Source organism: Acartia tonsa, chromosome 8, assembly GCF_053477335.1.
Source record: "Acartia tonsa isolate MP-2025a chromosome 8, ASM5347733v1, whole genome shotgun sequence".
NCBI classification, from domain to species: Eukaryota; Metazoa; Arthropoda; class Copepoda; order Calanoida; family Acartiidae; genus Acartia; species Acartia tonsa.
The window spans coordinates 26,525,073-26,548,605 of NC_137267.1; the positions used below are offsets into that span (position 1 = coordinate 26,525,073).

General features: G+C 34.6%; 1 protein-coding gene across 1 annotated transcript; it reads left to right on the forward strand.

Moving 5' to 3' along the window:
* Positions 1–2,471: 2,471 nt before the first annotated feature.
* LOC145326541 (uncharacterized) lies at positions 2,472–23,533 on the forward strand. The gene is made up of 22 exons (XM_080169912.1): positions 2,472–2,546; positions 3,346–3,391; positions 7,183–7,272; positions 8,484–8,544; positions 10,259–10,396; positions 11,026–11,101; positions 11,979–12,029; positions 12,473–12,568; positions 13,140–13,269; positions 13,456–13,536; positions 14,615–14,682; positions 14,873–14,945; positions 15,074–15,361; positions 15,443–15,781; positions 15,974–16,201; positions 16,334–16,501; positions 16,940–17,049; positions 17,742–17,825; positions 19,307–19,406; positions 20,468–20,479; positions 21,847–21,902; positions 23,397–23,533. The coding sequence occupies exons 1-22, from the start codon at positions 2,500–2,502 to the stop codon at positions 23,467–23,469; spliced, it is 2,415 nt and encodes an 804-aa protein (XP_080026038.1). The 5' UTR covers positions 2,472–2,499; the 3' UTR covers positions 23,470–23,533.

A 23,533-nucleotide genomic window follows, 5' to 3' on the forward strand; every position in this document is an offset into this window, starting at 1 on the left:
TATAAACAGCATTCCGCAGATACATATGAAAATGAAAAAAATTATGAGATTAAAAGCAGTTTTTTTTATCCCCGAGAAGCCGAAGGCATGGAATAACATAGCTGGTTTTAATTCTATGATTGTTATTTAAACATTTGTAGAAAATTGTCTGTAACACGATGCTAAACATGATTTTTCAGTTTGCATGAAAACCGGTTCTAATCCAGTGGATATTAATCGGTTTCGAAAACATACAGAAAATATTATCTTTTTAAAAATGCGTAGCTTCTTTCAGAAACTTTTTGTACGATATGGGAAATGAAGAATTTGCCATAAATTCACTCTATTTAAAAGTTCAATTATGTCTTCGTTGATTACATTTATATCATGCCATTAGGCAATAAGATGCAACAAACTCAGCCTTGCATTGGAATTATTAGAAAGCCAATTATTTTTTCATGTTGTCATGTATGTGTGTGTGTGATAATATGATTGTGTGTGTGTGTGTGTGTGTGTGTGTGTATGTGTATGGTTTTAAGAGTGCAATTCATAGACTATTTCCCTACCTGACCAAAAGACGGAGCTCATAGAGCTAGTAGTAAAGTTATCTCTAGCTTTCTAATTCCCGCGGTATATTTACTTTTTTTGTATAGTGTTATTTTCATTTATATATTTCGTTGTTTAATCTACTTGTATAAATTCTTGTAGATTAGACAACATGGAAAAAATGTAATTAAAAAAGTCAGAGAAGAAATACGTATCTATAATGCTTAGGTTAGGTTAAGTAAGCTTGAAAGAGTCCTATAGGATCCTGCATGGTTAGAGTCCGCCGTAGGGGCTAGAAATGTGTGATTTTTCAAAATTAAAATTAAGTGATTTCGGTAGTCCAAAAAAAGGTTTGAGTTAAGGTACTAATGCATGAGTTTTGGAAGTATATTGCATCAAAAAACATTGTCATTTTGTGTATTTAATTTGTAAAATTTACCAATAAATAAGGAAATGGCCACGCTTATTATAGATTAAACAACAGAATATAAGTAGTTTAAGGATATTATGTTTAAATGTATAGAAGCGTTGCTACTTGAAAGAAAAAGATTATTAAATAGTATATTGTTACTCTATAAGAATATCTATTATCTTATTAAACATTATATTACAATATATATATTCTAGCAGAAATTGACTTTCCTTCTCTCTCTATTCCTTCTTAAAACCAAAATATCATTCAGTAATTTTAAATTCGTTGTCTTGACATCAATCTAATATTTTCATTGAATGTATGAAGTTATTTTTTTATATCCTAAATCCTATAAAGTAATAAGGTTTTTATTGGGTCATGTGAAGGAAACGAAGTTGTGGGTTTCGTCGTATTTTCACAGTAGCTTTTGAAAGGTTATTTTAGGTTAGGTTAGATTATGTAAATGTAATAGTTACACCGCAGGATTAAAGCTTCCCGCAGGGGCTAGAAAAAGGAGAAACTAGAATTAGCTACCGTGAAAATATGACGAAACCAACAACTTCGTTTCCTTTACATGATCCTTTGTATTTTGTCTGAAGCTAAAGATCTTAGAAAATATTGGTCCAAATTGGTAGGACTTTTCATGAAAGCTTTATAAATGTTTTAGGGGTGGTTTGGTTTATGGCTATTTCCTGACCTTCTCTGTTCTCCCCTAGAGACTAGAGGCGAAGAAACTGGTGTTTATAATAGTAATAAAAAAAATGTGATAAAAATATCCGATTGATCTGATTTTTAAAATACTGATTCATAGAACAACAAAGTGCAATGTTATAATCAAAGCATCTCTATAATCAAGTTCAAAAAACGTAAGTATGTCCTTCAACATTATCCGGTATTTAAGCAGTTTTTCAACAAATTTACTTACAATTTTGATTTGACATATATACATTAATGTTCTGATTTTTCAGTTATGGCACTCTATTAATGTTAATGTTCGTTTGTTCTACCGTTTCAGAACTTCGCTTTTATTGATGTTTTCATCCTTGTTTTTTAAGTTTTATATAGACTTGTAACAAAATAAAGAGGCTAACTCACACCCATTGGACAGTTCTAACATGATGGGTCTATAACATTTTTTTAAATCTTTTGGATGATTTTAGGTTATTTTGCGGGAAGTTTCTATCTTTTTTTCTACTTTTTTAGGGGTCATGCTGTATATTTTTCTAGGTATTTTAAAGTTAGTATGTTTTTCTAGGAGCAATAGCCCATTGTCGTTGGGATGTTCATAACACTAGACTCCAAAGTTTTATAATAACGTCTTATTCGTTAGCTTAACAACTTTGGGGACTATATTGAATTGTGATTTATTGGTTCAATATGTTGAGTGTCCAAACGTTTTAACCACTAATTGTATTTTACATAATGGTAATTTAGTGCATCATCATTGGGGATTTACATCAATTTATCGACCATTGTCTTATCCCTTTAGGTCCCTAGGAAAAGTCGTTTAAGTGATCATACTGGACATTTATTGCTTCAATTTCAGATGAACTAAAATAAGGATGAAAAAAGAATTGAAAAGAGAAATTATTGAATCTTCACACGCTCAGTAAGTAATATTCCAATATGGCTTCAAAACCGCTGGATTAAAACCGGTTCTCAGCCATACTGAAAAATCATGTATAGCATCTATAAAAGAAAATTTTCGACAAATATTATAACAAAAATCATAAAATTAATAACCATTTAGATCTAAAAAAACTATTCAGTTATAAATCTTTCTCAACCCAATTTAAAAGAAAAAAGTCTACTTCATCATTCCGAAATATATTTCAAGTAAAAAATACTCACTATCAATCGCATCTCTTAGTGAAGTGAATCAAGCAAAGTAAGCTTGGTCAGTTTAGATTTAATTAGATCTAATTTTTCCTTAATTTAATATCCTCTGAAAGCTGTCTATAATAGGATGCGCTAGATAACTATTCGTATATTGTATTATATAAAAAGATGGGCAATAAGGCGCCTGACATAACAACGACAGCAAGTAACATTTTAAAGTCTGTAGTGTGGCGAAGTTTGGTGTAGGCTCGAACCCGACACCTGAACATAATGTAACATCTTTCAAGGGCGTGCAAGCTTTTTCATTTGGGGGATAAAAATTCAAAATTCAAAATTTGGGGGTGGGGGTAATCTTTATATCATATAGGCAAGCCTTTGATTTTTTTTTTTGGGGGGGGGGGGAGGCAATCACCCTTTAACCCCCCCCCCCCCCCCCTTGGACGTCTTTGACATCTTTAGCTAAAGGCTATTTTTCAATGCCAAATTTCTAAGATAGGCGTTTTCTGAGTTAGGGGATTTCCAAAATCAGAGTTTTTAATCATTTAATCTAATGGTTTTCTAATATTTAGAGCTCCCTGTCCAACCTGCGGGGCCCTTAACTTATCACCCAGCAAGGTAAGATATTGTCATTAATGAGATTTTTCGAGAAACAGCCTAAAACCTTCCGAAACAAACCTTCTTTTAAACCAATCAAAACAGTTTATCTATTGTAGTAAGTAATGGAAACTTAATATTTTTTGTATACTTCATTTGATATAGATTTATTTGATTCAAATTAGTGTAAATCTTTTTTTCCAGTATGGCTTCGAAAACGATTAGTATCCGCTGGATTAGAAACGGTTCGTAGTCCTTTGAAAAATCACGTATAGTAAAGTTTTTCAGACAATTTTCCACGAATATTGAAATAAAAACCATTTAAATAATACCAGTTTTGTTAGCCCGGGTAATCGGCCCCTCGGGGCTGACAAAATTAGTTTTAATCTTTTAATTTTTATTTTTATATCCGCGGAAAGCTGTCTATAATACAAGGCTCGCTAAAAATTTAGAGGGGATAATTTTGCTTCACTATCTTAGTGAGGCAGTGAGCCAAAAAACGTTTTTTTAAGAATTCACCTAGGTTATTAATCAATGTCTTTAAAAAAAAGTTACAATATGGGTTTATTTAGTTAAAAAGGTTGATAACAACCACAAAAGCGAAACTCAAGAAATGACACTTTACAATTTAAAACGTTATTAAAGAAATTATACTTTCATGGGTTTGTTCCTATTAGTTCTAGAAATAACCAAAATTCAAAATTAAGTTGATAAAATGATTCTGTATATGGAAAAAAATTATTTAAGTAGCTAAAAGGACTTCCTGATTATGGCAATGAAAATGCAATGCTTAGATTATACCTTGTTGTTTTAGGAACCATTAGACAAGATTTTAAATCGATGCAACGATTTTAAAATGACTAAATTTAGACTCAAAGATTTTTTTACAGATAAACCTACAGACACTCAATTAGTGTAGAAGTGCCTCGCTTTTTGAAATACACATGAAATATTTTTGGAACAGTAAACAAACTTATACAATTTCCCTTCCTAAAAGAACGTCAAAGCATTCTAGCAAAGCATTCTAGCAAAGCATTCTATTTAGAAATTTAGTATTACAGTAAGGGGACAGTGGAGGTGTTTGAATAAAGCCAAAAAACAACCTGTGGCATTTAAAGATGTTCCTCTGAAAGCCATAAAATCACCAGTCTTGCCATTTCAGAGATCTTTAGAATCAAACATAAACAGTTGTTTAATGGTCCTTCATTAATCTGTTCCTTCATGAGCTTCGCGTTTATGGATGTTGTCATCCTTGTTATAGATATGTCTACTAAACAACAAGTTAATTTCATCGCTACAATTTCACCCCCCCCCCCCCTTTAAAAACTTTTTGATGTATATGTATGTCTTTCATATTTTGTTAATATTTATACCGGGGGAATTTTGCCTTTTAAATAGCGCAGCTACTCTATAATCTGCCAATATCCGAACGTCATTTTTTTCGAGAAAATAGTACAAATTGACGGATGTTTTAAAAATCTAGTCTTCGCATTGTTCAATTGCCTGAAAAATTGCCCAATTTTATAACTCCATTGTTTTTTATCTAAACTGTTGTAAACTTTGTATTATGCTGTGCTACTTATGGACATACTTATCCTTTTTCTTATTTTATTTTATCAATATTTTTAATGTATTTTTATCTGCATTAAAGCACGATATAAATTTGTGTTAAAAACATAAAAGTCATGCAAGCAAGGGACTTTTATTTAACTTGTTGATTCCTTATAAGACAGAAAACATTATTTTATTAGGGAAAAGACAACATTTCCCTTTTTAACTTCTTTCTTTCAAATATATTATTGGATAGGGTTAAAATTTTATAAAATAGGCCAAAATAAAAAGTCTTCTCTTGATTGACAAAAAGACGTTTACTTCCATCAGAAGAAATAATTATGTTTCAGAGACTAGGAAAGGGTGGCCACCAGGTTGGAGATAATTGTTAGGGAGATAATATAATTACCAAACATACTTAGTATAATTATATTTCAGGGACCAGGGGAGGGAGGGCATGATGGAGATTATTGTCAGGGAGATATTACAATTACTAGACATACTTAGTATAATTATATTTTAGGGACCAGGGAAGGGAGGTCAAGATGAAGATTATTGTCAGGGAGATAATACAATTACTAGACATACTTAGTATAATTATATTTCAGGGACCAGGGAAGGGTGGTCATGATGTAGATTAAAGCTTGGGAGATAATACAATTACTAGACATACTTAGTATAATTATAATTCAGGGACCAGGGAAGGGAGGTCAAGATGGAGATTATTGTAAAGGAGATAATACAATTACTAGACATACTGAGTATAATTATATTTCAGGGACCAGGGAAGGGTGGCAACCATGATGGAGATTATTGTCAGAGAGATAATATAATTACTAGACATACTTAGTATAATTATATTTCAGGGACCAGGGAAGGGTGGCCACCATGATGGAGATTATTGTCAGGGAGATAATATAATTACTAGACATACTTAGTATAGTTATATTTCAGGGACCAGAGAAGGGTGGCCACCCTGATGGAGATTATTGTCAGGGAGATAATACAATTACTAGACATACTTAGTATAATTATATTTCAGGGACCAGGGGAGGGTGGTCATGATGAAGATTATAGCTTGGGAGATAATACAATTACTAGACATACTTAGTATAATTATAATTCAGGGACCAGGGAAGGGAGGTCAAGATGGAGATTAATGTCAGGGAGATAATACAATTACTAGACATACTTAGTATAATTATATTTCAGGGACCAGGGAAGGGTGGTCATGATGGAGATTATAGCTTGGGAGAGATGCTGTCCAAAATGGTGCAAAAAATGAGGACAAATTTCAAATTGATTTGACGGGGCTGTTTATTTACGTCACAAGTGAGGGGAAAGAAAAGGGAAGGAGGAAAGAAACCCCCTAGAAAAGAGATGGGGTTATGACGTCACACACCAAAACAATTTGAAATTTGTCCCCATTTTTTGCACCATTTTAGACAGCATCCTTGGGAGATAATACAATAATAATAATAATTATATTTCTGGAACCAGGGAAGGGTGGTCATGATGAAGATTATTGTCAGGGAGATAATATAATTACTAGACATACTTAGTATAGTTATATTTCAGGGACCAGAGAAGGGTGGCCACCCTGATGGTGATTATTGTCAGGGAGATAATACAATTACTAGACATACTTAGTATAATTATATTTCAGGGACCAGGGGAGGGAGGGCATGATGGAAATTATTGTCAGGGAGATAATGCAATTACTAGACATACTCAGTTTAATTATAATTCAGGGACCAGGGAATGGAGGTCATGATGGAGGTTATTGTCAGGGAGATATTACAATTACTAGAAATACTTAGTATAATTATATTTAAGGGACCAGGGAAAGGTAGTCATGATGGAGATTAATGTCAGGGAGATAATACAATTACTAGACATACTTAGTATAATTATATTTCAGGGACCAGGGAAGGGAGGTCATGATGGAGATTATTGTCAGGGAGATATTACAATTACTAGAAATACTTAGTATAATTATATTTAAGGGACCAGGGAAAGGTAGTCATGATGGAGATTAATGTCAGGGAGATAATACAATTACTAGACATACTTAGTATAATTATATTTCAGGGACCAGGGAAGGGAGGTCATGATGGAGATTATTGTCAGGGAGATATTACAATTACTAGAAATACTTAGTATAATTATATTTAAGGGACCAGGGAAAGGTAGTCATGATGGAGATTTTTGTCAGGGAGATAATACAATTACTAGACATACTCTGTATAATTATATTTCAGGGACCAGGGAAGGGTGGTCATGATGGAGATTATAGCTTGGGAGATAATACAATCAGTGGCCATACTCAGTCTCAAGATAACTACATAAAGGTAAATAGCATATTTATAACTATATAATTAGAGCATTACAGATAGTAAAACAGACCAAATCCTCCACCCCCCCCCCCCCCTGTTGAGGCAGTTTATGCCTAACCCCTGCTATGGTGCTCAACCCTGCGGAAATACTCTCTACTCTGTAATAACTAACCTCTGCTATGGTGCTCAACCCTGCGGAAATACTCTCAACTCTGTATTAACTAACCTCTGCTATGGTGCTCAACCCTGCGAAAATACTCTCTACTCTGTAATAACTAACCTCTGCTATGGTGCTCAACCCTGCGGAAATACTCTCTACTCTGTATTAACTAACCTCTGCTATGGTGCTCAACCCTGCGGAAATACTCTCTACTCTGTATTAACTAACCAATATAAAGTAATTTAAAAACACACTAAAAACTCAGGGAGTAAGGGAGGGGACAATGGATCGAATATTCAATCTTTAGGAGTCTCAGACTTTGGGGACTGGTTTAAAGGGAATGTGCAAGAATTTAGCAGTTTCTGACTGAGTTTGGGGACTTGCGCAAGAAATGCCGTTACTCGCTATGTTAGTTTTGAATATATATAGTTTTGCAGACAGAGAGTAGTTCAAATATAAATACACGGCCCCCTCCCATACTATATTTCACTCCCTTCATCCCCACCTCCTTTTTAAAAGTAGATGAGAAAGGGAAATGGAGAAGGGAGGTGGGGGAAATAAACAGGATAAAAAGGGGCAGGAAGGCGTGCAGGTCATATACTTGCCCATCCAGCTACACGCCTGCCTGCCCCTTTTTTCCGTGTTCACATCAATTGCCCCCAAATCTCTTTTCTCTTTCCCTGTCATCTGAAGAGATCCAGGGAGATATTTCTAGTAATTAATTACAGAATGGTTATGTCAGTCTGTAATACTGGTAATCTTATTTTCAAATGATTGCTTTTTTTTTGGAACTTTTTTCTTAGTTTATGGTTTTCTAGATTTAATCAACAATCACTTTACAATTTCCACCATATTTTCGGGATTATTCTGGTTTTCATTGCCTTTCTTCAAAAACTCTTAAATTGAATTAATTGCCCATTGTCCCCTCCCTTACTCCCTGCTAAAAACTACCTACTTCCACTCCCCCTCCCCCCATTGTTGTTAATTTATTAATTTCAAATTAAAGTGGGGATGGGTGCTTGACTATACATTTAAAGGGAAACCGCCAAAATTCATTTATTTTTAGAGCTTGCAGCAACAAATAAAGATTCTTGAATTGGAAATAGTTTATCTGAAGGAACAATCAGGTGAACAAATTATAGAAAAAATAGTTATTTTTTGCATCGTGTTAAACACAGCTTTCCGCGGATATAATAATGTAAAATCATAAGATTAAAACAGTTTTGTTAGACCCGAGAAGCCGAAGGCACAGTCTTGAAAAACTGGTTTTTGATTTTATGATGTACATTTTTATATTCGTAGAAAACTGGATATAATACGAAACATGCTTTTTTTAGAATGGCTTAGGACCGTCCGGTTCTAATCCAGCGGATTTTACTAAGTTTCGAAGCAATACTAGAAAACAAATTATAAAAAGTAAAGATATTCCCCATTTGTGGTACCTTTATAGTTTCGTTTGTCCGTAATTAATATATCTTGTAGTAAATAATAATTGACAACCGTTTCAATACATATAAACATATTTCTGAAACTATAAGGTATAATCTAGAATGTGTAGCATCTCTACGTAGTATTCATGCTACTTTTCAACAAAAAATCAGAGTATATTTTCATTAGGTATTAGACTTTTAAAGATTATTTTAATTTCGGAAGTTTTATAAACACGTTCTTGAATTCGTTGGCTCAAAAACTAAAATTAAACCTTTATTTAATCTTGATTTGTACAAACTAGTTCTTAAACTTTTCCAACAATAATTATAGTCTACATAGGAAAGAATTTTGTTTGTTATAATTGGGGCAGTGTGTCAATTCATCGTCCATTGTCTTATCCTTTAAGATCCCTACTTTTTTTTACATAACGGAAATAAAGTTGATTTTTTTTATTTCCTGAATTTTATTTGTATTTATATTAACTGTTTGTTTTTCTATAATTAGTGTCCGTCCGTCTGTAACGGTTAGCTCGTTTGATTAATGTTTAAATGTTAAAAGCTTTGCATGATGATTCCTTTAACATTTAGGTACAATTTAGAAAGCGTAGCCACTCTATAATCGTTACCAGAAAGTCCGAACGTCCTTTTAAAACACCCTGATTATAACTATTTTGACAACATTTTTAAAATGATATGATTATCATATTCATCTGATTCTTGAAATAATGATTTCTGGGACAACTTGGGTACAATATTTTATACGTGTCATCGTTTCCTAAACATTAAAGTATGTCCTCTTACTGTATCCTGTATTTACTCAATAAACAAATCATTATGTACAATTTCATTTAGACTTCATTAAAGTTCTGCTTATCAGTTATTGACACTCTTCTTAAGAGTTATGTTTCGTTTATCTTTTCTTCAGATATCATAGCTTTACTTTTATGGATGTTGTCATCCTTGTTAAAATATTCAAAATTAGTGTAGGAAACTTGAGTATAGAATTAATCTTAATTCTAAATATTTAATATTATTACACCATGATCACATCTTTGCTAAAGTCAAAATTACGAAAACTTTTAGTAATACTTTTATCTTTTAAATTATAAGAACAAGGATTACAACATTTATATAAGAAAAGCTCTAAAATCAGAAGGAAGGATAAACAAACCATCCAATCAAAATTAATATTTCACTTAGTTTTTACTTTTGCTACCATAGGACCTATCCGTTCTTGCTTAATCTATTTTCAATAGAGGCAGTAGGGGAATGGGCAATGGCAAATAAATAAATGTACAACCCTCTCTTCTCTCTCCAATAAAAATCTACCGCCGATCGAAAAGCAAATTCCTATTCTTGAAAATTAGGAAAATATTAATTTATCTTCAACTGTACTATCCTTGTTATATAGGAGATGATCCGAACAAGAACTCAAGAGAAGATAAGAGCGGAGAGAACCAAGGAATAAAAAGCTCACCAGAATCTGCAGAGAATGATAATCATAACTTTAAACAAACAATTAAGCAGCTTACTCAGGATATCAGAGCAGGTATACTAAGGATATCAGAGCAGGTATACTAAGGATATCAGTGCAGGTAAACTCAGGATATCAGAGCAGGTATACTCAGGATATCAGAGCAGGTATACTCAGGATATCAGAGCAGGTATACTCAGGATATCAGAGCAGGTATATTAAATTAAGCAGCTTACTCAGGATATCAGAGCAGGTATACTAAATATAATTAAGCAGCTTACTCAGGATATCAGAGCAGGTATATTAAATTAAGCAGCTTACTCAGGATATCAGAGCAGGTATACTAAATATAATTAAGCAGCTTACTCAGGATATCAGAGCATGTGTACTAAATCAATTTCCACTTGATTCAAATCATGGAACGTACCATGGATCCTACCTGTTTTATGGACTGGGGCCTTCGGACCCTCAGGACCACCAAACTGAAATTTATCCTTTTTTTATATTTTACTATCCACGGAAAACACTTTATAATGGTATGCGATAAATAACAATTTTTGCAATACTGCATTTTTGCACCGAGATATAAATTAAATTTATCTATACCATGAGGAATATTGTTTACCGTAATGGGGGGCAAGATTAATTCATCGTACATTGTCATTTCCATGTATCTTTATAAAACTTGGATATTTATGTTTTAGGATTAGCTAGAAACGAAGAGTTAAAAATCGCCAGAGGAAAGCTTGAGACTAAAATTAGAAATCTAGAAAAACACAGGTTAAAATAGTTTTTAGTGACGAAGTACATATCTATCTTTAAAGAAAAGGAGAAAACTGATTCACTCTCAATTAGAGTATGACAAATACGCGCCAGTTCTTTTGCTCAACTTCAATGTTCTAATTTTTTAAAATTGTAAGCCTGTTATTGAGTTGAGTGCGGTAGAGGAGTGCAGTGTAAGGGGGTGCTAACACTTAATTAAAAATTAATATTTTGAAGGCCTTCCTTTTCTTATATCTATCCCTAATGGTTTCATATATTATTATTATTACCGACCGTCCGTCCGTCCGTAACGGTTAGCTCTTTTTGGAAATTTAGACATGTTAGAATTGTCCTATCGTTTCAAACTTTGCATGATGATTACTATATACAATTAGAAAGCGTAGCAACTCTATAATCGTTACCATTTAAAACATGATAATTTTTTGACAAAAATTTTTCATATGATACAATTATCCCATTCATCTGATTTTTGGAATACTGATTCCTAGGATAACATGGAACAACGTTATAATTGACGTTTGTCAACACCGCCCCCAGGCGTTTTTCAGTCCTTGGATACTTGATAAAAAAGTTTATTAATAAATTTTAATACAAATGTAATTATCATTTATTAATGTTGATATAAAATGTATATGTTGTTTTGTCCCAATAAATATTATTTGAATTTGAAGCTTTTCCTCTATATTCAAGTCCTAAAAATGTAAGTATGTATGTCTATAACCGTATCTTGTATTTAATTAGTTTTGCAATAAATTGACTTAGAATTTCTTTAGACTCTCTACAAGAATTCATGTTCCTTTGTCATGCCATTTAAGAGCTTCGCTTTTATGGATATTGTCATCTTTGTTTTATTTTGATAAATATTATTTTTCAGAGAAGAGGACAAAGCTAAATATATTGACAAAATATCAAAATTAACTGGAAGGTAAAGATTTTATTTTGAATTTTAAAATTCCTAGATATTGGAAATACAATTGATAATTAAAAGATGTCTGTATTTCTAATTTAGTGAAATAGAACAAATGTATAAAATAAATTTGAATATTTTTTTGTGGGGGGGGAGAGGGTGTTATAAGTTTTATTTCCAGACAAAGGTCATGCAATCAAAAATTTTATTGTCTGTTGGGTTTAGCTTCACCAAATACAGAAAAGAAGAGATTAGTTATACTTTGTTGTTGTACCTGATGTTAAAGTGTCATCGACAAATGGATGTATAATATATGTGGATGATATCATGATAGGGGAAATGATTTTAGCCAGCTACAATATTCACTTTATAAGAGTGCATGGTAATCTGGTGAAAGATCCAAGTTATAATTAATCCTGGTAATTTACAGAGGGGAAATAATATATATAAAACTTTTATAGAGTTGAATATTTGGAGCGAGAGAACAAGAACAAAGAAGACCAATGCCACCAAACTTTAAAAGATCTTGAAAAACAGACTATTCTTAGCAAAGATAGGTAGCAATGCATTCAATAACACCCAAACATTAGGAGATAAAAGAGTTTAAAAAAACTTTTTGGAAAAGCCAATCAGAGGTGGCAAAAAAAAACAGGAATTAAGTAGTTCTTTTGACCATGGCCTATGTAAGGCTCCCTGAAAATGAGAACTCAATCGATTTAGGGATTAATGAAATTTTTAAGAACAGACAAAAAAACCTACGCACCTAGAGAGGAAGTGTCGAGAGGGGGGAGGGGGGTAGAAAAAGGTGTCCTCCCCCAAAAGTAGTTCGAAAGTGAAGATTCACCGTTAGCGAGATCCTTCGATACATACACAAGGAAAGACATCTTTTTATTTTAAATATAAAAGTATAATTCGGGTATAGTCCCTTTCGGGACAACGCTTCTTAAGGGGCATTTCCTCGTATTTTCAAAGTAGCTATTGATAGGTTAGGATAGGTGATTGCCCAGCAGGGTTAGAGTCTCTCGCAAGGGCTAGAAATGGTAGAAAATCTACTGTAAAAATACAACGAAACACCCCTTAAGAGGCGTTGTCACGAAAGAAACTATACCCCATAATTCTTATTACAAGGGAGAAGTTAGTAAATCAGCTGATGGAAGAAGTTGACCAAGCTAAACAGGAAACAGTGAATGCGCAGAAGCGGGAGGAACAGGCTAAAATAGAGCTCACCTCCAAGCAGAGCACTATTGTCAGTCTTCAGGTTAGGAAAAAGAATCAAATATGATTATGATTAGGAATTTAAGTCTTTTTACCCGTTCTCGTATTCGTTGGCCTCAAAACTTTAAGGACTTTTTAAAATCTTGAATGGGTTGTACTGTACAAACCTTCAGTGTCCAAACTTCACCACCAGTAATTTTCAGTTATTTGATTCAATTTGTTAAACAAGGAAAAATTTCTTGGGAGCAGTGTGCATATTCAACAAGAAACCATCAGAAACTTAGAAACTCAAATCAGACAAACTGCTCAAGTAAGATTTAATGTTGTAAACATTTTTAAAAATTGTCTTTCTGTCTTTATCAGTTTATATTTATGATTCTTTTCTTTCTACTTTAACTTTATTCTTTTCTATTTTGTTTCTGTGTTTTCTATTCTGACTCAAATTATCAGAAAATCACATTCAATAATTTATTATAATACTTGTAGCTACGCCCCTAGAGGCCTTTAAGGGGGCACTTGTGGTGATGGGGTGGGGGTTGGTAGAACTCGCTCCCCTCCCCTGATTTTAGTAAAAGAAAAAAAATTTGGAGGGTATATTTTTTCTCGGGAGGGTGGTGGTACACTCCCCCTAAATAATTATTAACTTCTCAGGACCTATGTGAAGCTAAATTATTAAGGAGAACCATATCGGTTCAGCGGTTAGCAATATCCTTCAGTACAGACAGATAGACAGACACAAATCATGTTTCTTTTATTTAGGGAAAAGCTTATTTTTAGGTTTTAACTTATAAACATATATTTTGTCCTTGTTTTTATCACTTTAAAATCATTAAGTAGGTAGAATAGGAGACTTTACTTTATAATTGTACTAGCGGTTACTCCACTAGAGACATCGAGGGGCACTTGAGGAGGGAGGAGTTTAATTTGGTAACCCATTTTTTTATTTTATATTTAAAAAGAAAAAAAATTTCATGGGGGGAATCATCCACCCCCCAACCCAAATTATAATTTTTAACTTTTTTTGGGGGGGGGGCGGTAATTTTATTTAGGGCGATTTCATTTGGGAGTGTGTTGGTATCTTCCCTCAATATAGTTGTAATCCCTCCTAGGACCCATGAGAAGCTCCCCTGTAAAGGGTTAGCAAGATACTTCGGTAAAAACAAACAGACAGACAAACATCATGTTACTTTATTATAATGATTTTATTCATCATGGAGATAGTATAACAAGATACTTATGTATTCACTTCCTAATGATTTTAGAGGTTTAAAAGCATGGAGATAGTATAACAAGAGGCTTTTCTATTTACTTTCTGATAATTTTAGAGGTTTAAAAGCATGGAGATAGTATAACAAGAGGCTTATCTATTCACTTACTGATAATTTTAGAGGTTTAAAAGCATGGAGATAGCAGAACAAGAGGCTGTGCTTCAAAGAGAAAAGATGGAACAAGACAGGTTTTTATTACAGTCCTCTTTTTGTTATAAAATAATGAACACTTTCAATTTTAGTTTTAAATAAGAAAAATTGCGAAGGGGGACATTTTCTAGGGGTAGAAACAGGCAGACTCATCAACAACCTGTTACTTTTCTTTAAGGAATTAGGAAAGCTCTATGCTGGTTCACCAAATTTTTTTTTTTAATGCAGGGATCAACTTATTGACGAGAATTCTGCTTTGAAAGCTGACATTGCTAAATTGAAGGCAGAACTTGAAAGCGAGGTAAAATATTTTTCTTTAATACTAAAAAACACTTTTTAATACGGCTTGCTCAAAAAATTTAAGAATTTGTTTTAATTTTTGTGCATTGTTAGTTTTCAATGTTTCACATTTTGTTTCTTACTTGTAAGGTACGTGTCAGGGAAAGCAGGGAAACGAAGACAAACTTAGAGGCACAGGAGATCCTGCAGGCCAGGGAGAGGGAGACCAGTGTCAAGAATGATCTACAGAGACTACAGGTAATCCTGCAGGCTAGGGAGAGGGAGACTAGTGTCAAGGATGATCTACAGAGACTACAGGTAATCCTGCAGGCCAGGGAGAGGGAGACTAGTGTCAAGAATGATCTACAGAGACTACAGGTAATCTTGAAGGCTAGGGAGAGGGAGGCCAGTGTCAAGAATGATCTACAGAGACTACAGGTAATCTTGAAGGCCAGGGAGAGGGAGACTAGTGTCAAGAATGATCTACAGAGACTACAGGTAATCTTGAAGGCTAGGTAGAGGGAGGCCAGTGTCAAGAATGATCTACAGAGACTACAGGTAATCCTGCAGGCCAGGGAGAGGGAGACCAGTGTCAAGAATGATCTACAGAGACTACAGGTAATCCTGCAGGCTAGGGAGAGGGAGACTAGTGTCAAGGATGATCTACAGAGACTACAGGTAATCCTGCAGGCCAGGGAGAGGGAGACTAGTGTCAAGAATGATCTACAGAGACTACAGGTAATCTTGAAGGCTAGGGAGAGGGAGGCCAGTGTCAAGAATGATCTACAGAGACTACAGGTAATCCTGCAGGCCAGGGAGAGGGAGGCCAGTGTCAAGAATGATCTACAGAGAATACAGGTAATCCTGCAGGCCAGGGAGAGGTAGGCCAGTGTCAAGAATGATCTACAGAGACTACAGGTAATCCTGCAGGCCAGGGAGAGGTAGGCCAGTGTCAAGAATGATCTACAGAGACTACAGGTAATCCTGCAGGCCAGGGAGAGGTAGGCCAGTGTCAAGAATGATCTACAGAGACTACAGGTAATCCTGCAGGCTAGGGAGAGGGAGACTAGTGTCAAGGATGATCTACAGAGACTACAGGTAATCCTGCAGGCCAGGGAGAGGGAGACTAGTGTCAAGAATGATCTACAGAGACTACAGGTAATCTTGAAGGCTAGGGAGAGGGAGGCCAGTGTCAAGAATGATCTACAGAGACTACAGGTAATCCTGCAGGCCAGGGAGAGGGAGGCCAGTGTCAAGAATGATCTACAGAGAATACAGGTAATCCTGCAGGCCAGGGAGAGGTAAGCCAGTGTCAAGAATGATCTACAGAGACTACAGGTAATCCTGCAGGCCAGGGAGAGGTAGGCCAGTGTCAAGAATGATCTACAGAGAATACAGGTAATCCTGCAGGCCAGGGAGAGGGATTCCAGTGTCAAGAATGATCTACAGAGACTACAGGTAATCCTGCAGGCCAGGGAGAGGGAGGCCAGTGTCAAGAATGATCTACAGAGACTACAGGTAATCCTGCAGGCCAGGGAGAGGGAGGCCAGTGTCAAGAATGATCTACAGAGACTACAGGTAATCCTGCAGGCTAGGGAGAGGGAATGCCAGTGTCAAGAATGATCTACAGAGACTACAGGTAATACTGCAGGCCAGGGATAGGGATTCCAGTGTCAAGAATGATCTACAGAGACTACAGGTAATCCTGCAGGCCAGGGATAGGGATTTCAGTGTCAAGAATGATCTACAGAGACTACAGGTAATCCTGCAGGCCAGGGAGAGGGATTCCAGTGTCAAGAATGATCTACAGAGACTACAGGTAAATCTTGCAGGCTAGGGTTAGGGATTCCAGTGTCAAGAATGATCTACATCCTCCTCTTTCAAAAGGTTGTCTACACTTTTTTTAGGCAAAAGTCCGGTTTAGGTACAATAAAGTATATTTAACAAAACATTGCAAATAATTAACATAGTTACGTAGAAATAGAAATAAAGTATTTTTTAATGAAAATATTTCAGAACCAACTTGAGAGGCAAATGGATAAATACAAGTCCCTGCAAGTCAAAATGAATGGTGAATCTACAATCATAACTGGGCATGAATTAAAAATAGCCACTCAAAAATCCAGGTAACGGTTAGCTCTTTTCGTTAATTTTAACAGGTTAGATTTGCATGATGAGTCCTATAACAGTTAGGTACGACTTAGGAAGCAAAGCAACCCTATAATCGTTAAAGGAGAGTCTGTACGTTCATTTCAAACATGCTAACATTTTATTTTTTAATCAAATTTTTGTATGTTAAAATTATCCGATTCATATGATTTTTGGAATACTAATTTCTATTACAACAAGGTACAATACTATAAACGAAATATATCTATAATCAAGACCTAAAAATGTAAGTATGTCCTTAAATAGTATCATGTGATACAACAAAGCCTAAATTGTGTTAAAATTGTTCAAAAATGATCAATGTGACGTAATAAAATGAGGGAGATGAGAGGAGAATTGGGAAAGAAAACCCCCCAAAAAAATATGGTAATCCCTCATTATTATTACGTCACATGCAATTTTAACACAATTTGGGCTTTGTCTCATGTATTTAAGAAGTTTTGCAAAAAATCTACTTACAATTTTGTTTACACATGCATTAATAATCTGTTTATTTAGTTCTGACACTCTACAAGTGTTAATGATCGTTTGTCCTTCAATTTCAGAGCTTCGGTTTTATGGATGTTGTCATTCTTGTATTTTCTTCAAATTGAATTCATCAACAGGCGGAAGTGATAGTACTCCCAATCTAATTTTATTTTAATTCTAGAATTGCTGAATTAGAAAATATGATAAATTTGAACCAAGATCAAATAAATAATATCAGAAAACTTAATCTTGTTCAGTTAGAAAGGTAAATATGTAAATATAATTTTTTTATTCGATTTTAGCATTGTTAAAAACTTATAATAAAAATAATAGTTATCAATCTATAATACAAAGTAACACGATGTCTGTCTGTCCGTCTGTCCATAAAGATCTCGGTAACCACTGAACCGATCGGATTTTACTCTTCAGGGAATATACCTACTAGTCCTGTGGTGGTTTTAGGCTATTTTCTTGGGGGATGGGACACCCCAACCCTCCCCCCCCCCCCAAAGAAAAAAAAACATCCTCCTCAATCTTTTAAATTGGAAATAGTGGGGGCACCTCCAATTTTTTTATTTTTTTTATAATTTTTTTTTTAATTACCTCTAGGGGCAAAGCCCTAGGGACGAATCCGCTAGTTGTAACACAAAGTAAGGAATCACAAAGTCAGCCAGGACTGCTTAGTAGCGCAATTTCTTATATATCTCTCCGACCGTCTATAATTCAAAATTACAAATAACTTTTTAAAACGTTCTTGTCGTGCTACTATAATAAACATAATTGTCCTTTAATGACGTGGTAACTCTATAAATCTTAACAGTAGCTTGCAGTATATCTATAGAAAAAACTAGCTGGAGAATTTGTAATACTTATTTCTTCAGACATTCTATAATTTTTCAATTTAATCCTATTTATTTTTACTAGCGGCTTCGCCCCTAGCCTCTAGGGGCTTCGCCCTATATAGTTATGGGAAGTCAACCCTTCTTAATAGAAATATTCAAAAAAATTATCTTTGTTTGATTACTCTGTGGTAAAATTAAACCCAGGTTGTGCGCTTTATGCACAAAAATTTTGATTTGTACAAATTTCACTCAATTTGTTTGCCGTATACACAAAAATTTCAATTCGTAAAAATTAAACCTAGGTTGTTCGCATACACAAAAATTTAAATTAAAAAAAAATATTTTTATTTTTTTGGGGGGGGGGTTCATCGGGGCTTCGCCCCATATTGCAGTGGGGTTCCCCCACCCCAATTTCTGGTTTTTGATAACAAAAATTTTAAAAAATTAAAAATTTTGGAAGTGGGGATTTTTTTAACCCAAGAAAATAGCTTAAAACCACCAGAGGACCAGTAGGTATATTCCCAGAAGGGTAGAGCCCAATTTGATCAGCAGTTACTGAGATTTTACAAAAAATGTAAAAAAAAATTTTGGGGGTTGTTTTTTTTATTTTTTGGGGGGGGGTTGGGGGTGTCCCACCCCCCAAGAAAATAGCCTAAAACCACCACAGGACCAGTAGGTATATTCCTTGAAGAGTAGAATCCGATTGGTTCAGTGGTTACCGAGATCTTAAGGGACAGACAGACAGACGGACAGATGGTCAGACGGACAGACGGACAGACATCAAGCTACTTTGTATTATAGATTTAAATTAAAGTGTTTGTAAATGACATAAACGAGTGAAATGAAATAAGGATAATTTTATTTCTGTGTATTTAAATACAATCTTACTTGAATGTGCTTTTAGAGAAGAACAATTGAAAACTGAATTAGAAGAATCTGAGAAAGAAATTGGTAAACTGACCGCCAAGCTAGCATGGGCTGATACCTCTCTTGTTGAAACTCAGGTAGATAGAAAGACACATATTTAGACAGATAGATAGACATACAGACATATAGACCACTAAGCTAGCATGGGCTGACATCTCCCATGTTGAGACACAGGTAGACAGAAAGTCACAAATAGATAGATAGATATACATACAGACAGATAGACCGCCAAGCTAGCATGGGCTGATACCTCCCTAATTGAAACACAGGTTCAACAGAAAGACAGACACATAGATAGATTGATAGACATACAGACAGATGGACCGCCAAGCTAGCATGGGCTAATGCCTCCCTTGTTGAGACACAGGTAGAGAGAAATACACAAATAGATAGATAGACATACAGACAGATAGACCGCCAAGCTAGCATGGGCTGATACCTCCCTAATTGAAACACAGTTTCAACAGAAAGACAGACACATAGATAGATTGATAGACATACAGACAGATAGACCGCCAAGCTAGCATGGGATGATACCTCCCATGTTAAGACACAGGTAGAGAGAAATACACAAATAGATAGATAGACATACAGACAGATAGACCGCCAAGCTAGCATGGGCGGATACCTCCCTTGTTGAGACACAGGTAGACAGAAAGACAGACAGATAGACATGCAGACAGACATAAAGATGGACAGAGAAGCTAGCATTGGGCTTTTTGAGAAACAAGTAGACAGATATACAGACGGATAGAAAGAAATATAGACATACAGACGGATAGAAAGAAATATAGACATACAGACGGATAGATAGATAGACAGGCCTGCATGGGCTGATGCCTTCCTTGTTGAGACACAAGTAGACAGCTTGGCAGACAGATATATAAAAGGAAAATGGATAGATATCTAGCATGGGCGGATACTTCCCCTGGTGAGACACAAGTAGACTGGCAGATAGACAGACAGACAGGTAACCTCCCTTGGTAACTTGATAGACAGACAGGCAGGTAATCTCTCTTGGTAACTAGATAGACAGACAAAACAAGAGAAAGACTGATTCCGTTTCTTAAGTATATAATTTATAATTCACAAATTGTACTTGTTTATTTATTAATTTTATTTTATTCCACTTTGTTAGCGTGAATTTAAGGTGTGTATTATTACCTCTTTAAGTGTTTATTCCCCTTACTTTTTATATAAGTAGTTTTATTATTAGATGTTATCACTACTAGCATGACTTTTCATTTATGCACGATTGCTGTTTTAAAACATTAAAATTTTAAATTCTAATTTTAAAATTAATGTACTACATTCCCTATTTTAAGTCGGACAGCTAGACACAGACAGTCCAATAAATGTAAAAGTTTAGATATATAGTATATTTCCCCAAATTGTAGCAGGCGAAAATGAGTTTCATTAACCTTTATTTTCTTTGAAAAGCTGTTAGATGATTATGTATGTAATTTTCATTGCTTGTTTTTCACTGAATGGTTAAAGTAGCGTAACATTCATAAGATTAAAAAGTACTTTTCATAACATTTTGCCTGTTCTTCTCTTTTATTGGCCAATCGGTGTATAATTACTTGGATATTCTGATGGGGGGAAATTTGTCGTCAATTTAGGTTGCTAAAATGAACCTCATTTATTGGTCCTTCAGCTTTGGTTTCAAGTTCATGGTGTAAAAGAGGTGGATAGGGGATATCATTATTGTAGCCAGCTGGAAGTATCACTTAATTTAGAGTACATGAAGGTCTGCTGGATCATCCAAGTAATTATGTATCGAAAATGTTATGATTTGAGAAATTTTATTTTATCTGCTATCAGCTGATTTTCAAAGGCTCAATAAAAAATCGGAACAGGGTCTTTGCCTTTTAAGGACAATTAAATAGAGCTCTTGCCTCCTCAACAAGGACGTCCAATAGGGGAAAGTAAAGGAATGATCCCCCCCCCAAAAAAAAAAAAAAAAAAGCTTGGACGCCCTTGCTCCTCAATTCCTTTACTTTGATAACAGACCAAAAACTAAAATTCTGAAGTAAATAAAAAATTTATCATAGATATTGTATCAACGCAAGTATTTGCAGTCATAATTTCATTATAATATCGCTATGTTAATAATATGAAAGCCATGCTCTCTCTTATTAAAGCCATAGAGACGTCTTTAAATCAATAAAATTACATTGTTTTGTCCGTTTGTCTGTCGGTTGTTCTCCAAATTTAAAAATACATAAACCTTATTATAAATAAGTTTATGATTTTCTTTCGAGATTTTACATATTCTTTTTCTTTTCTTTGTTATGGCATCTGACAGCTCTATAAACGACTTTGTCCGTATGTCTATCCCATCATTTTCTTACTTTGTTATGGCATCTGTCAACTCTATAAATGACTTTGTCCGTATGTCCATTTCATGATTTTCTTACTTTGTTATAGCATCTATCAGCTATATAAATGACTTTGTCCGTATGTCCATTCTATGATTTTCGCTTTTTATGGATGTGTTAATTGTTGAATATTTAGAAAAAGGTTGACGAGTTGATGCTACAACAACGAGAGCGCTGGGACCAATTCTGCAGGTCATTATTTCAGGGACATAAAGGGATAAGACATTGGCCGGTAAATTTATGTACAGTACATTCCTAATGATGATACGCAAAATTACCCCCTTCTGAAGATTTAAATTAGTGGTTTGGAGTTGGACACTGCTTAATAAACCAACCTATTCAAAAGTCACCAAAGTAAAGTTGTTAAGCCAACAAATAAAACGTTATTATAAAACTTTGGGGACTAGTGAAATAAACAGCCCAATGTCCTCTCCCTTACTGTCCAAATAATTCTTCTATATGACCAGAGAGAGAGGAATTGGTACTGAAAAATTAAATTATCCAAAGTTTAAAAACCACATTTTCATAAGATTTTTAAAAATATTGTTATTGAATTTCAATTGGTTAGTTTCAAACTAGTAGTGTTCAAACTTTTCATCAAAGAATTGTTTCAATGACAAGGGGTAATTTTGTTTATCATCGTGGAGATAAAAAATTAAATTATCCCCCATTTTCATATCCTTAAAATCTCTATGTATTTATTTGTCAATCATTTAAATCTTCTTCATTTAGAAAGATTCACTTTCAGAGGTATCTTTAATTGTTCTGTAAATAGCAGGGATCAATAGGGATAAGACAATGTGGGCGATAACTTAATGAACATCCCCTGGTGCAGTGGTGTGCCAATCGAAGGCTGCAATCGGGGCAATTACCCATCCCCTGTCGAAATGTTGAAACACTTTTACGACACTGTCCCGTGATATACAAAATTACAACTATTAGTTGAAACTTTTGGACACCCAACATGAGGATCCAACCAATCAAAATTTTCAAGCCAATAAAAAAACTCAACTACAAAACTTTGGGTACTAGTGCAAGATGCCTCTTGGCCGCTAATCCTAATATAAAGTAGAACGATGTCTGTCTGTCTGTCCCTTAAGATCTCGGTAACCACTGAACCGATCGTATTCTACTCTTCAGGGTATATACCTATTGGTCCTGTGGTGGTTTTAAGCTATTTTCTTGGGGGGTGGGACACCCCCAACCCCCCCAAAACAAAAAATTTTTGCTTAAGATTTCCTTGGTCCTTTAAGGAATTTCGCCTTAATTTTTTTTATCACCTCTTGGGGTAAAGCCTAGTCCTAATATAAAGTGTTAAGGCTTTCTTATCTAATGCTTAGTAATTACTGATTTAGTTCTCCATTTTAGGGAAGCTTCACATAAGCCCATGAATGGTTTTAGAACTTTTTATCTAGATTTCAATCTTAGGGTCATCATCATTGCCTTTTAGTTCTTGGCAGAACGTAGGCCATGCACAATGGTTCTCCAATCTTCCTTTGATTCGGGACGTTTTGAGACATTAAATCTTAGGGTAGTTTTCGGCTATTTTATAGCCCTCGACAAAGAACGAAAATACCCTCCTGTAGATTAAAATTATTTGTTTAAGAGTCAAAATGTTAAGCCAATGACGTAAACTTTGGATTCCATAAAGAAATTAAGTTTATTTTATTTAACTTATATTTTCAGGATGGCTGATAATATGAAATGTCTGAGTGCTGATATGGTTCAAATGGGAGAAAATAATAAAAATTCTTATTAATCTTGGATTTATGGATTTATGTTGGTCTGTTTTTAATAATTTAGATAATAAAGTTTTATAAAAA

What these genes read in the sequence shown, in the direction of transcription:
- LOC145326541 (XM_080169912.1), top strand. Translation starts at nt 2,500, where the DNA reads ATGAAAAAAGAATTGAAAAGAGAAATTATTGAATCTTCACACGCTCA. An exon ending in TTATCTGAAGGAACAATCAG is followed by an intron (nt 8,545 to 10,258) that starts GTGAACAAATTA and finishes CTTGTTATATAG; the next exon opens with GAGATGATCCGAACAAGAAC. An exon ending in ATGATCTACAGAGACTACAG is followed by an intron (nt 15,362 to 15,442) that starts GTAATCTTGAAG and finishes AAGGCTAGGTAG; the next exon opens with AGGGAGGCCAGTGTCAAGAA.